General features: G+C 41.4%; 1 protein-coding gene across 2 annotated transcripts in view; it reads left to right on the forward strand.

Annotated features, from left to right (window-relative positions):
- TUSC3 (tumor suppressor candidate 3) overlaps positions 1 to 13,300 on the forward strand; it is a 293,630-nt gene extending 280,330 nt beyond the window's left edge. For both annotated transcript variants that reach the window (XM_088478802.1, XM_088478801.1), the window contains exons 9-10: positions 5,168 to 5,258; positions 12,445 to 13,300. In XM_088478802.1, coding sequence (XP_088334928.1) covers positions 5,168 to 5,258; positions 12,445 to 12,460 — 107 coding nt within the window. In that variant the 3' untranslated portion in view covers positions 12,461 to 13,300. The remainder of the gene's footprint in view (positions 1 to 5,167; positions 5,259 to 12,444) is intronic.
- Positions 13,301 to 14,835: the final 1,535 nt, after the last annotated feature.

Consider the following 14,835-nt stretch of genomic DNA (forward strand, 5'->3'; position numbering starts at 1 on the left):
CTGAGCATATGCAATTTTAAATGTCAGTCCAGACTTATAATTACCAAATCCAGTGTCCGCTTAGATTTAGGGGTCCTAATTAGCAGTGCTTTTGGGCTTCCGCAAGAAATGGTCCCCGGGCAGAGGTTTCGGCAGTCCGTTGTGTGTAGCTAGATGGCACGTTGCTTTGACCAAGTATCAGCACTCTTGTGGTGGATGGGTATTGTGAAGAAGCAGCCAATCCCGACGCGTTTCGCTGTGTAGTACCCACAGCTTTTTCAAAGGTCCTTTGAAAAAGCTGTGGGTACTACACAGCGAAACGCTGTGTAGTACCCACAATATTATTGGACTATCATCTAAGCCTCCTAGCATCTGATGAGATCTATGTGACTGGTGGATTGGACTGATTTTATGCTCTTTTGAACATTTTAAACTATATGCATATTGGTATCTTGTATGCCTTATTAAATGATTAAATGTACTCATTATAGTTGAGCGCTGTTATTTTCTCTATTTCTTTTTTAATATATATATATATCGCCCGTTCAATGGAATGGGCGATATATCTGTCAGTGTGTACCCAGCTTTAGACTTATGTCACTTTGATTGAAGAATTTCACGGCACCCCGTCCCATCCTTTTTCGTATTGCTGGTGGTAGTTGTTGTTGGCGTTTGACTGAAGGGGGGGTGGGTTGGATACCCTTGTTTGTTAGTAGAGACACCTAGGGCAGACTTTCTCCCTCAGTACACTTTGTTGTTGGTTAGGTTGCCGTGTCCGTGCTTGCTATGATACCTGTCCATCATTTCTCTGCCACCACACAGTCTTCATATTTAAATAAATAACCACTGACCTTTTCTGCAATTTCATGTCTCCATGTTTTTATTGTAGATTATCGTACGTTGTTTGTTAAGATCTCACACATTCAAGACACTCATCAGCTGTTTTAAGGGTTTTAGTTGGCCGACTTTATATAGAGTAATAAAAATACCGTGTGGAGTTTTTAATCAAAGTTAGGGATGTGCGCCGACCCCCGTGTTTTGGTTTTGGATCTGTATCTCCTTTCGTGTTTTGGATCTGGATTTGGTTTTGCCAAAACCGCCCTGGCGTGTTTTGGTTTTGGATCTGTATTTATTTTTCAAAAGTTGATAAAAACTGCTAAAATCACATAATTTGGGCTTTTTTGTTCCTACAGTATTATTAACCTCAATAACATTAATTTTCACTCGTTTCCAGTCAATTTTGACCACCTCACACAATATGGTTCACCAACATAGGCCAAACCAACTCACAAGTACATTCAATAGAAAACAATACAACACAGAAATGTACTAAAAATCGTACGTGGAATATCCTTGCTCAAAACAATTAGTCAGAGTTAACAAGCAGCAAACAAAAAGCCCTTAAACCATGTGTAAATAGCAACAGCAGACACTAATGCACCCTGCACAAGTGCACATGCCCCCAGTACATGCCTATTCTCAGTGCCAAATCTGTATTTTCTTCCTGGGGGCGCTGGGCCACTGATGACTGGCCCATGTAAATCTCCCCAACCATTAAAAACAGTGCTTCGTACCTGTGAGTCAGAAACAGTGCAGGTCAGATACAGTGCAGGGTACAGTGCGGGTCGGATACAGTGCGGGTCGATTACAGTGTGAGTCGGTTATAGTGTGATACAGTGCGGGTCAGATACAGTATGAGTCGGTTATAGTGCGATACAGTGCGGGTCAGATACAGTATGAGTTGGTTATAGTGCGATACAGTGCGGGTCAGATACAGTGCAGGGTACAGTGCGGGTCGGATACAGTGCAGGTCAGATACAGTGCGGGTCAGATACAGTGTGAGTCGGTTATAGTGCGATACAGTGCGGGTCAGATACAGTGCAGGGTACAGTGCAGGTCGGATACAGTGCGGGATACAAAGTGGGTTGGATGCAGTGCAGGTCAGATATAGTGTTGGATGCAGTGTGGGTTGGATACAGTGTGAGTCAGTTACAGTGTGGGATACAGTGTGGGTCTGATATAGTGCAGGTCAGATACAGTGTAGGTTGAATACAGTGCGGGTCGGATACAGTGTATTATACAGTGTGGGCTGGATACACCAATAGTGCACTTATTGTGACAGCAGTGTTGGCAGTGCGGGATGCTGGCGGTGTCCTCAATGCAAGAGTGCCAGTTGTGTCCTCAATGCAGGGGATGCAAGCGTTGTTGGCAGTGTGGCGGTGTTAGCAGAGTGGAGGTGTGGAGCTCCTGGCAGTGTCCTCAGTACAGGGTGCGGGCGTTGTCCGAAGAGCGGGGGTGCCAGCGGTGGTCATTAGTGCAGGGGTGCTGACAGTATCGGCAGTGCGGCGGTGCCCTCGGTGTGGGAGTAGTGGCAGTGTCGGCAGTGTGGAGTTGCTGGCGGCGTCCTCAGTACGTGGGGCAGCAGTGCGGAGGTGCAGCTGTGTCCTCAGTGTGGGAGTGTCGACAGTGCGGGGTTGCTGACAGTGTCCTCAGTACGTGGGGAGTAAGGGGGTGCTGGTGGTGTCCACAGTGTGGGAGTGCCAACAGTGTGGGGTTGCTGACGGTGTCCTCAGTAAGTGGGGAGTGCGGGGGTGCTGGCAGTGTCAGCAAAGAGGGGGCGTCAGCAAAGCGGGAGTGCCAGCGGTGTCCTCAGTGTTGGGGGTCCTGATGGTGTCGACAGTGCATTGGTGCCGGTGGTGTCCTCAATGCAGGGTGCCAGCGGTGTCGGCAGCGTGATAGACCGCTCTCTCAGCCAATAAGCGTTAAGCCCATTGAATTTAAAGGGACTTAGTAAAATGGCCGCTCCAGGCAAAACCTTGAGATCTGACAGTGGGCTTGTGAGGTATTTCCTTGATTAGGGGTCCGGGGCAGGCAGGGAGATCCGAGCTGTGTCTCGGATCCCCCCAGATCCCCGAAATTCGGGGGGGTCCGGTTCCAGGAGAATCGGTCCCGCTCATCTCTAAGCAAAATATTGAAATTAATTTTAAAAAGTATGCAATTTAGTGACTGATCTCCTTAAAGCAGTCATTTTGGCAGGAAAATGGTCACATGTCCTAATGTCTGATCATCTGGATTGAGCATAACCTGAAATGTAAAAGTCAATGTGAAATGGCATTTTAATATCTCCTACCATAACCTCATTATTATGGAGATGGAAGCATTTACTTTTAGCTAAGCCTTTCAGTCAAACATAATTTTGTTTAGGATAATAAATCTTGCATATACGGTGAGTAAATTAAGCAGCTAATCCCATTTTACACTATTTCACATACTGTCATATACAGCAATCGCCAGCATCCGGAATCCACAACATTTATCCCATCTGTAATTTTGAAATCAGTTTTGATGTATGTTTCATTTTATGCTAAATTGCTTATGCTTATTGTGATGGTCTATAAATAGCAGGACTGTAAGCAGAACAAGATACAGCCATAGCTCAAACTACTGACTGTAGCAGTGTGCTTTATCATGTCACCAAGCAGCACCCAGTAACAGCAGGGCAGCAATCAGCCAGCTGGGGAAAACGGCAAGTTAAAGATTCTTCTCTGGGCACAAAAAGTTCATAATTTTATTATTACAACTTCATGTTAGACTTTAGAAAACATATTTTATTTTAAAAAATCCAAAGTAAAAATGTTGAAATAAAGTTATTCTGTTAGTTTTGCTATCACGTATTTCTTTATAGCGACAATAAAACAATGTATTTTCTTACACATAAGAAGATCACAGGCGTGCGCACCATTAGGCAGCCCCAGCCCCTCTTACTGTCTGTAATTACTGGGGTCGGCAGATACCGATCCTGGCCAGGTACCTGTGGGTGGGGCGACATTGACATCTGCGGACAATCAAATCCAGCGCCACTATGTCATCTCCCCCGAGGTGAGCGGTCTGTGTCTGGCTATGTCACAAAGACCCTGTACGCCTATGAAGGAACTAAATTTACTAAGCATCAGTTTGATTTTCCTGGAAGTTTTGGAAACCCCACATCTAGTAAACAACACTGTAGTAATGCCACCAGTTTAGTAGAATACAAAGCCATCCCATTTTTTTTTTCACATGTGAAGAATAGAAACCACCAAAATTTAGTGCCAATTTTAAAAACGCCCCCCCCCCCCCAAAAAAAGAAGAGGTAATTTTGACAGGCGACAGAGTTCAAAAAGCATGCTGTCACAATAATGAGGGCTTATCATTTTAACACTAACAATTCTCTTATGGGAAAAAAATATTTTATTAATATATCAGCGGGCATAATAAAGTTTCATTTTATTAAGAGAGCAATATTATTTATTAATTATATTAAAAAAACCTTTTTTTCATTTTGTTAATTGGTGGTAAAAAATGTTTTTATGATGGGGCCACATTTATTGTTTTATGATGTGGGCATCATTTAGCTATGCAGTAAAAAGGTTCCCTTCATCATAAAAACATTTTTATTTTGATTCCTCACCTTCTGTTTGGCCAGATCGATGCATTGTTTTTACAAGGGTTTTGTGGCATTTTTTTATCCATCAGCTTGGATCAAACCGTCCATGGTTTGGCTCAGAGCTGTAACTAGGGGTGTATGACCAGTGCCATGCACAAAGCGCAGGGCTCTGTGGGCTGCACCATTGCTACCCCACAGCCCTAGCTTCTGGCTAGCAGGGAGGCTGGGACGGCACCCTGCAGTCAGTATCACTGAGGCAGTGCCACCTAGAGCATGCCATGCACCCTGCAAGTACAGCCGCTCTGAGGATGCTCCGGTCAGTGCAGCACTTCCCAGTGCGGGCGGCCCCACCCTCTCTGCACAACACCATGATGTCATGAGCTCTGGGGGAGGACGGGTGGCACAGGGCACTCGGAAGCTCTGTTGCGGCACTGGTTTGGCTGTTTGTAAACCGGTATACATTGCTTCTTTAAACCCAGCAAAACGGCTATTTAGTAAATTTTGCCTCTTATGTTGCTGTCTTAAAATAAAATTACCGCAAAGGATTAAATATTATAAGCCTATTAATATAATAATGTGTTTATGTCTCACCCAAACATCCAACCATAGGATGTTGGTCAAGATTTCTAAAGATGTATGTACATGGTATTCTGTATGATTTTTATTTGTATTTGTTTTCATTAATTTGTTCTAATTTTCTATTAAGGCTATACATTTTATGTGTATATTGCATAAAATAGATCTTTATGTGCTCTTGTTTTACAGTTATATGTCTAGTTGGGCTGGGCCTTGTGGTGTTCTTTTTCAGCTTCCTCCTGTCAATCTTCCGGTCAAAGTATCATGGTTACCCATACAGGTATGTTTATTGTACACGTTAGTGATACTATCATTACAATTGTGCTAAATTTATAATTAGCTCATTTAAAATGACTTTACCTTTACACAAGTGAGTGAACTTTTTTAAATATGGAACAGCAGTTGCTGTTTTTCCTATAAGCTCAATTATTTGTCATTATTTGGTCTGCTGTAAACATTGTGGAAAAGAGTTATCATTAATGAGCATGTAAAGTGGCATGTAGCCTAGTTTTTATGAGCCAAGCTACAATAATGAAATTAATGGAGGCAGAGATGTCACAGAGTGAAACCTACCTGATGTGCATGACCTATGTAGGGTACTGTGAACTACACTAATTACAAAACAATAAGGTAGAGAAAATGTTAATGTACCATTTTATCTTTGTCACATTTATTATAGGGCAATACATTTTAACAAACTAAATATGTGAATTTAATCAAACTGTGAATATACATTTATGGTATTTAATAATGCCTTTAGCTTCTTTCCCTTGTATAATTCACAGAAAAAAAACATTTCAATTGATATTTTTGGTTACAGTAGTACAATTTTTAGAATAATAACGGTATCCAAAGCTGAATGATAGTCTTTATGACTACAACATTGATTTGTAATCTCTTAGTACATGGTTATCACTGGTTTTCCAATTATAATGATAAATAGTCAAGTGTGTTGTTTATGTAATCTGGTAAGCAGACCAGCGGTATATACATGAGCAGTAACATTGTTCAGAGTACTGTGGAATTCTGATTCTCTGCTGTAGCAGATGAAAACAACATTTGTGATTCTTCTCACATGAACTATGTGCATCCAATTGAAATGTGTTAAACAGAACAGACAATTTCTAAAAATCAGAACTATGTAAGTGCAGGAATGCCTTGGAAGAGAAAAGATTCCAATTTGCATTTACACGTGTCAAAGTACACAACTGCCATGCATAATTAAACTTAATATTCAGGTTTGCCGGTTTAAAGGTCTGTGCATAATTATTCTGATGGTTTTTACATGTAATTTAGAAATCTGAAAATTGGTTCTTTTGATGTTATGTTATCCTGAATTACTCTGATTATTACTGTCGCCTCTGAGGCTTATTCACAGCACCAATAATGTCATACTGATCCTAATGAAATAAATCTTCCTGACAGTATACTTTTATTAAAAGGAAAAATATTCTGATATGTAGTGTTTATTCACCCTTATTGTAATAACAGTTTTGCATACCCATATTTATCATGAAAGGTACCAAGGTAAACGTGTTTTATTTTCCCTCTATATAATCCCTTTTTAAATATAAATAGATGAATGTATAATAATGTTCCTGTTGCCAAGATTTACATTATATTTATATTAATTTATTAAAAACTATAACAATAATTATTCAGGGTCTACAAGTAGTATTTATCCAAGCATCCTGTTACTGTGCTTTATCCAGGTGTGATAATCCTCTGCCGTCCACATGGTCAAAATGTTTAGAATCAAAAGGTCGACATGACATAAGGTCAACAGGGTCATATGGCCGACAGTTAAAATGTAGACACAGTCATAATGTCGACAATGACAAAATAAATGTTGACAAGGTTAAAATGTTGACTGTCAAAATGTGGCACACAGTGCATTCTGGACACCAATGGGGACGTCTCTGCTATGTTGTGCCGGGGATTGAGAAACAATACCCTGTGGTCAGTGGTGAGCACAAAAAAAAGAATGCAACCCGGACGGCGCCCCCTGGCTGTAGAGGTTGCCCAGATCAAGTGCTACACAGGCTCTGCCCTCACTACGTCCCTGTCAGTGGCTTTAAAAGCTACGTATTCATGTTAGTAAAGCTCAAAAGTATAGGCAAATTTATGTGTTCTGGTTTAATATATATAAAATACTTCAGTAGTCAGGACTGAAGAACAATAGCTGCCTGGAATTGTTAGTGATTGATTGAATAGTTCTGTTTCTGGTGTGATATTCCTAATTTATTTGGTTGGGAGCCAATTATCTTTTAGGAGTGTTGGAGGAAACCGGAGCACCCTGAGGAAACCCACACGAGCACAGGGAGAATATACAAACTCCACACAGTTAGGACCATAGTGGGAATCAAACCCATGACCTCAGTGCTGTGAGGCAGTAATGCGAACCATTACACCAAATGGACCATAGGGGGAATCGAACCCATGACCTCAGTGCTGTGAGGCAGTAATGCTAACCATTACACCAAATGGACCATAGGGGGAATCGAACCCATGACCTTAGTGCTGTGAGGCAGTAATGCTAACCATTACACCAAATGGACCATAGGGGGAATCAAACCCATGACCTCAGTGCTGTGAGGCAGTAATGCTAACCATTACACGAAATGAGTATTGTCTGTAACAGTAATAGTTGCAAATAAGACCTAAGAGAAGTAATGTGTTTTAATATCATGTGCCCCATTTCACACTCAGCCACACTTGATTCTGAGTCACATGTAAATTTGGCCGCGACTGCGTTATGCTAATGCTGCAACCAATTTTTTCAAAACTGAGTTGGCCCCTGGTGCAAAACTGTCTCGGTTTGGCTGGTGCAGTTGCTATGTCTGTGTATGGCTACTGTATGAGCGGTTGTGCTTCTTTAGACACAGCCACCGTCAGTGACATGCCCGCATCTGCCTAGCCACCCCCATGTTACCTCCTAGGAATGTCCACTAAAACTCACACTCCCTGCATCTTGTGCGGTAACAATAGCGACACATGCGCAGTTCATCTCAGACACATGCGGAGTACTTAAAATATTGGCAAACTGTGCTCATATTGGCAGAGCGCATGACTCTGAATCAGGTTCAGTGCCTCCATAAAATCACATAATAATGCCACACAATGCCCCCCATATATCACATAATGCCACACAGTGTCCCCCATATATCACATAATAATGCCACACTGTACCTCCGTATATCACATAATTCCACACTTTGCCCCCATATACCACATACTAATACCACATAGTGCCCCAATATATACCACATAATAATGCCACATTGCGCCCCCATATATCACATATTGCCACACAGTGTCCCCCATATATCACATAATAATGTCACACTGTACCTCCATATATCACATAATGCTACACTTTGCACCCATATACCACATAATAATACCACATAGTGTCCCCCATATATCACATAATAATGCCACACTGTACCTCCATATATCACATAATGCCACAGTGTCCCCATATATCACATAATAATACAACATAATGCCCCCATATATTCCACATAATAATGCCACACAGTGCCCCATATATCACATAATACCACACAGTGTCCCCCATATATCTCATAATAATGCCACACTGCACCTCCCTATATCACATAATGCCACACTTTGCCCCATATACCACATAATAATACCACATAGTGCCCCCATATATACCACATAGTAATGCCACACAGTGCCCCCATATATCACATAATGCCACACAGTGTCCCCATATATCACATAATAATGCCACACTGTACCTCCATATATCACATAATGCCTCACTTTGCCCCCATATACCACATAATGCCACACTGTGGGCCCACACTGTATATCACATAATGCCACACTTTGCCCACATATATGATAAAAATGTCACACTGTGTCCCATATATCACATAATAATGCTACACAGTGCCCATATATAACATAATGCCATACTGTGCCCTCATATAACACATAATGCCAACCAGTGTCCCCGTGTATATCACATAATGCCACACTGTGCCCCAATATATTACATATTGCCCCCATATATCAAATAATAATGCTTCACAGTGCTCTCTATATGAGCCTCCCCCAATCGGCCTCCCCTCCTCCATCACTTACAGTCTGCGTGCAATCATGCAGGACCTATACTGCACATGCACAGTACGGGTCTGGTGCCTGCACAGATTCCCGACTTATTGGGCATCTGCGTTCAGCAGTGTACTTGCGTGCACTTCTGAATGAAGCCCACAATCTGCAAGGTGGTGGGATGGGAGGACAGTCTACACCAGTGGTTCTTAACCTGGGTTCGATCAAATCCCAGGGGTTCGGTGAATCAGTCTCATGGGTTCGGCGGAAGTGTGTGTCCATTCCGTTCGCCAGGGTTGCCAGGTGTATTAATATACTTTTGGCATTCATTCACACAATACTTTTATGGCATTTTTGTTGCTTTTGTTCTTTGAACACAGTGATTTTATGTGCAACTGATGCATGGTTCATTTTGTGCACTAATAAAATATATATCTCTATGTTTTCAATTTGAAAAAAAACCCATTTTATTCCCATGGGAACGTATCCGTCTGGCCGCCATGCCCCCGGCACGCCCACCAAAGGGGGCGTGCTATCAATCAACATCGACAGCACGCCCCCTTTGATGCGAGACCCGGAGCGACAGCTTGGCTGTTGCAGTCCGGGTCTCGCGCATGCGCACGACGGAGCTCCCTCCATTGTGCGCATGCGCAGTGGGGCAACATCGACCCGATTGCGAGCGTCCTTTGCTCGCGAATGGGTCTGAATGACCCCCATAATGCACTGTTTGGGGTCCTGAGGACCGAGTTTGAGAACCTGTGTTCTAGCCCTAAGAATGCTTTCATACAAGATATAGTATTATATCTGTCATATACTGTAGGTCCTTTGCCTTTTGTACCCAGATTACGTACTTTTACCAAAATGTTGATTCTTAATTTGCTAATAGTGTACTAAGGGCCTGATTCAGCAGGGAAAGCAGTTGCTAATACGCATGCAATCGGCCAATCATTGCGTTCTGCGCATGTGTATGCCTTGCAGGGCTCATGCGCAAACTAGCCATTGCGATCGGGACTGCGATCGCAGTGACTGCGCAGACCCATCGCAGAGTGATTGACAGGAAGTATCATTTGTGGGTGGTGATGAGGGGGGGGCGTTTGAACGCCGTTGCAGGGCGTGCATAAATTATCCACTGCGATGCCCTATGCAACCTGAGGCCTCATAGCGTGCGTGGAAGTTAGCAATTTCTGAGTAAGGTCAGGGCTTGTGCAAGTGTGTGTGAGGGTGCGATGGTACTCGATGTTACCGATGATTTCACAGTGTTGCTAAGTATTACGGATGTGTGTAAGGTAAAATGGGCGATCGTAAAGAATTAGCATACTATCGCAATTGAACTGCGTGTGTAATCGCTATTGCATTCGCAATTGGTAATTGGTAATGAATCAAGCCCTAAGTTGCTAATACTGTTCTAAGTAGTATTAGTGTAACACATTAAGATGCATATTTGAAGAAAAAGTTGCATGGCGCTGCTAAGTCACAAAGCTTGTGGCGCATGAAACTGGGCTATTTGACATGATTTGAGGATAGGTGTATGTGGACACATCTGTGATAACATTATACAATAAAAGGAGCATTCTATAGACATCCATATAGTACAGAGACTATGCAGTAACCCAGGGCTTGACAAATTTTTCTAAAATCTAGGAGCCAGGATGAACATGTAGGAGCCAGGCCACCGTCCCCCCCAAAAAACTTTACAGGAGTGAGTGAGGAGCACAGCTCTGTGTGTTATGCAACTGTTATACACTATACTAGTCCACAAAATGGTCACAGTTGAATGGATACAGTAAAATGGAGGCCCCCTCACCGCTCTGCACAGCTCCCCTGCTCCACCCCCCACCCTCCAGTAATAACGGACCACATTTAATAATGGTGCCAGAAAGTACAACAAAACCCCCCTCCCCTCGTGGTCACACCACTATCCCTCTGAAGCTGCTCTGCAATCCCTGGCCACGCATAGACGCTACTACCGGAGAGCTCTATGCAGCCGGAGATAGGAGACCGTAGACAGCCAGGACGTACAGGAGGATCAGCATAGACTGAGCCAGACAGCAGGGATCAGAGCAGGCCAGGATGGAGAGGAGTCGTCAGAGCAGGCTGGGACGGACAGAGCCACAGCAGTCACCGCAGGCGACACTCAGCACTCCTGTGCATGATATGAACACCGCAATACTATAGGCATGAATCTCTGCCAGAGCTGATGAAGATCTGCTTCCTCCCTCACTGCAAAATCTAGTAGCCAGGCAGCAAAATCTGGTAGCCATGGCAAACTGGCCCCCGGGATTTGTCAAGCCCTGCAGTAACCAATGCACAATACAGAGAGTATTCTAATGATGGATATGCAAAATAATTCTAGTGATAACTATACAAAATACAATTTAGATTAGTAACCTTTACACAATACAAACAACCATGTAATGCGGACCACAAAATTTCTGATTACCTAATAATGTAGACTCCCAAAATCTTCTGATTAAAATCTGATGCCCAATCTCTGTTGACTATACAATAAAGTCCCCAAAATCTTTGGTGGCTATACACAGTAATACAGAACCCCACCCCTCAATCTCTACTGAATATACAATGAACACCAACTCTGATTGGTAAAAGATCATCACTGGCCACCAATCACATTACTGGAAGCCATCAAATGGGTACGCTATCTTCCTGGCACAGGTTAAGCAAAAGTATAGTAGCAGGGAGAAAATAATGTACTTATTGTCACCTGATCACAAGAAATTTGGGAAATGGAGGGGGGGGTAGTTGCAATGGGGGCCAAATGCATCAGGCTCCAAAAACATTTGGGAAACTTGACATCTATCTTTTCTCCTAACAATACTAAGTTGCCCACACTGTTCTTTCCATGCAGATGATAACACTGACGCTGGTTCACATAACCATATCAGTCTATAGGGGTTAGCATGCAATATGACCAGGTGCCTATTGTGGTCATGGCCTGAAGCAAATGTAGAAGTTGCCTACCCTCCAACATGACCCGTTCCACCAGGTACAAAATGCTCTGCTCCTGGACTTCCCACCTAATTTATGATTGCAGACACCTGTGTTGGACTAGGTAATTGATGAGACAGGTGTTTCACCACAGGTGGCTGTAATCATACATTAGGTGGGAAGCTCAGGAGCAGAGCATGTTGTACCTTGTGGAACGGGTCATGTTGGAGGGTCTGAAGTTCCAACACTTATAAAATACAACATGGTAAAATGTAAATGGTTTAAAATATACTTAGCTTTTCTTTGTATGCATGAAGAACAGAGTTAATGCAATGAAGCCAATGATATTATTATTCATGCTTGCTTACTATGATATAATTAATAACATTAATAAAGCTGATGCATTAACAAATAATGTATTCTGTTTTCTTTTTCAGTTTTTTAATTAAATGAAATATACCAGTATTCCCAAGATGTCACAATTTATACTGAAGACAAAGTATTCCTGCTGGCGTACATGGCGTATATATTAATTATTCTCACTTCATTTGCTGTTTGTTTACTTTATGTATTAGAGATTAGTAATGTGGTGTAGTCATTTGTGTGTGTGTGTGTGTTTTATGAAAAAAAGGCAAATAATTAATAAACTTATGTTATTTATAAATTCTAGTAGCAAGTATCACCAAATGAAATGTAGTCTGTCTACAACATTGTTGTATTTATTTTATTTAATAAGAACAAGTGTATATTTGTTGATTGTAAGTCAAAGTGTATTTAAATAAGCTAATGTATGCCACCCAATAACAAATATTCATATTTCACAAATGTAAAATACCTGATAAGAAAATGCCCATGATTTGCTGGACTATACACTAAATCCATCATACGCAACTGATAAGATGAAGTATTTCTGCAATATCATGGCTTGTATTTTCATTCTGTCAACAGCGGTTTACACCATCATCTTACATGATAAGAAATATTACATATTCTATAGTTTCAGGATAATACATTTAGGAAAATCTTTTTTAATTTCTCCTCACTTTAACAGTTTAAGGGAATTCCTGAATTGTTAATATTTCCTGCTTTTCTGCTGTGTGCTAAACTGCTCAACATTGTTAGTTTAAAATGTCAAACACTGAGAATGTGTATCAGATAGTAAAAAACAAAACAAACAACAGACAGTTCTTTCCATATTGTAGGCATAGAGTGGGCCTAGTAGAATAATTGTATTATTGTGTAATAATTGTATTATTTCTATATGCATTCCCATAATAAAAATACTGCATTGAACTATTGCTGTCACGTGGTGTATAATTTTAAGGGATGTAGTCGGCATTCCGGCGGTTGGGATGCCGACGGTCATAATCCTGGCACCAGAATTCAGACAGCAGTCGGAATCCCGATGGTAAGTATTAGGGTCAAGGTGAAAGTTAGGTGCAGGGTTAAGGGGGAGGGTTAGGTCCACTGGAAGTTGATAGGGTGCCCCAAAAACATGAGTGTGCCGGGCCCCAAGATTTTTGTTTACAGGCCCTGGTGTCATGACAATGATATCCTTTTGTATGTTATGTTATTATTACCCTGGATCAGAACCCATAATCTTAGTAAGGTTTGTAAATTCAAGGTCACTTCATACCCCACGCCTCAGTTATTTTACTTTACTTACAGTATTTTGGTGGATCTCTATTAAAGATTGACCTAGGAACATTTTGGAGATTTCCAAACATTTCCTGGGCTGCAGGACAACACTCTTTGTTATAATTCATGGCAGTTACTTGTGAGGCACCTTGTACTATACTGTAGTGAAAGCAAGCTAGATTTTCTAGGTTTGGTATATTAAGTCGACATTCAGAATGTCAACAGCATAATGTCAATATGGTCTGAATGTTGACATTCGGATGTCTACATATTCAATATGTTGACGTTTAACACATCACTCACAATGTCGACACTGACATGCTGTCGATATTGTGAATATCAACAGTCAGACTGCTGCGATCCAACTCTAAACTATTTCAAAAACAGTCCCCATTGCTTTCTATGGGGGAAATGTATCAAACCTTTTAAAAAGTGGGCAAGTGGAGGAGTTGCCCATAGCAACCAATTATGTGTATGCAAGAGCAATTACAGCTGACTTGCATTCAACTCTTCATCTGCCCCTTTTTTAGAATAGGATTTTTGCATGGACAGGCCTGATATCTTTTGGTCTCATCTTTCATGTAACCAAACAAATCCTTAATTGTGATTGGGTATTGTATGACATGGATCTGAATTTTTAATTGTCATCTATAATACATTGATTATCCTGGTATACATATTTCAGTGGGTACAGAATTAAATCCAGAATTCTAATTCTTCGGGTTCTTACTAAACAAGGAATATCGTGTGTGTAAAATTGTCAGCAATATTTATAATATGTTACTACTGTAGGATCTGATCATGCGATTCAGGAGGCTAGGCCAAAGCATTTTAGAAGCAAGGCTTTGGTAAGGTACTTTAAAAACTATTTATTAGATACAAATGAAAACAAGATTTGGAGTAGACTCCTAATAAACATGAACTGTGTATTATCCATTCTACACTACAATAGACAGATAAACTTATGTCTCCTGCTAGGTACAAATAGACTTGTTCAAGTTAAAATAAAATATCATGCACTCCAGTCAAATATTAGCATATAAAGAGATTTCTGCAGCAAAGGTCAAATGTATGAACAGTAACATTTGGAGAACATTGAAACCTTTGGGCAGCCTGAATGTTTATCAATGGATGGTGGTGTCAACTGAATCTTGAAATACTAGAAGATCTGCATTGAATAGTTCCAAAGA

The sequence above is a fragment of the Taudactylus pleione genome, unplaced genomic scaffold (genome assembly GCF_031769625.1).
Source record: "Taudactylus pleione unplaced genomic scaffold, aTauple2 ptg000218l, whole genome shotgun sequence".
NCBI classification, from domain to species: Eukaryota; Metazoa; Chordata; class Amphibia; order Anura; family Myobatrachidae; genus Taudactylus; species Taudactylus pleione.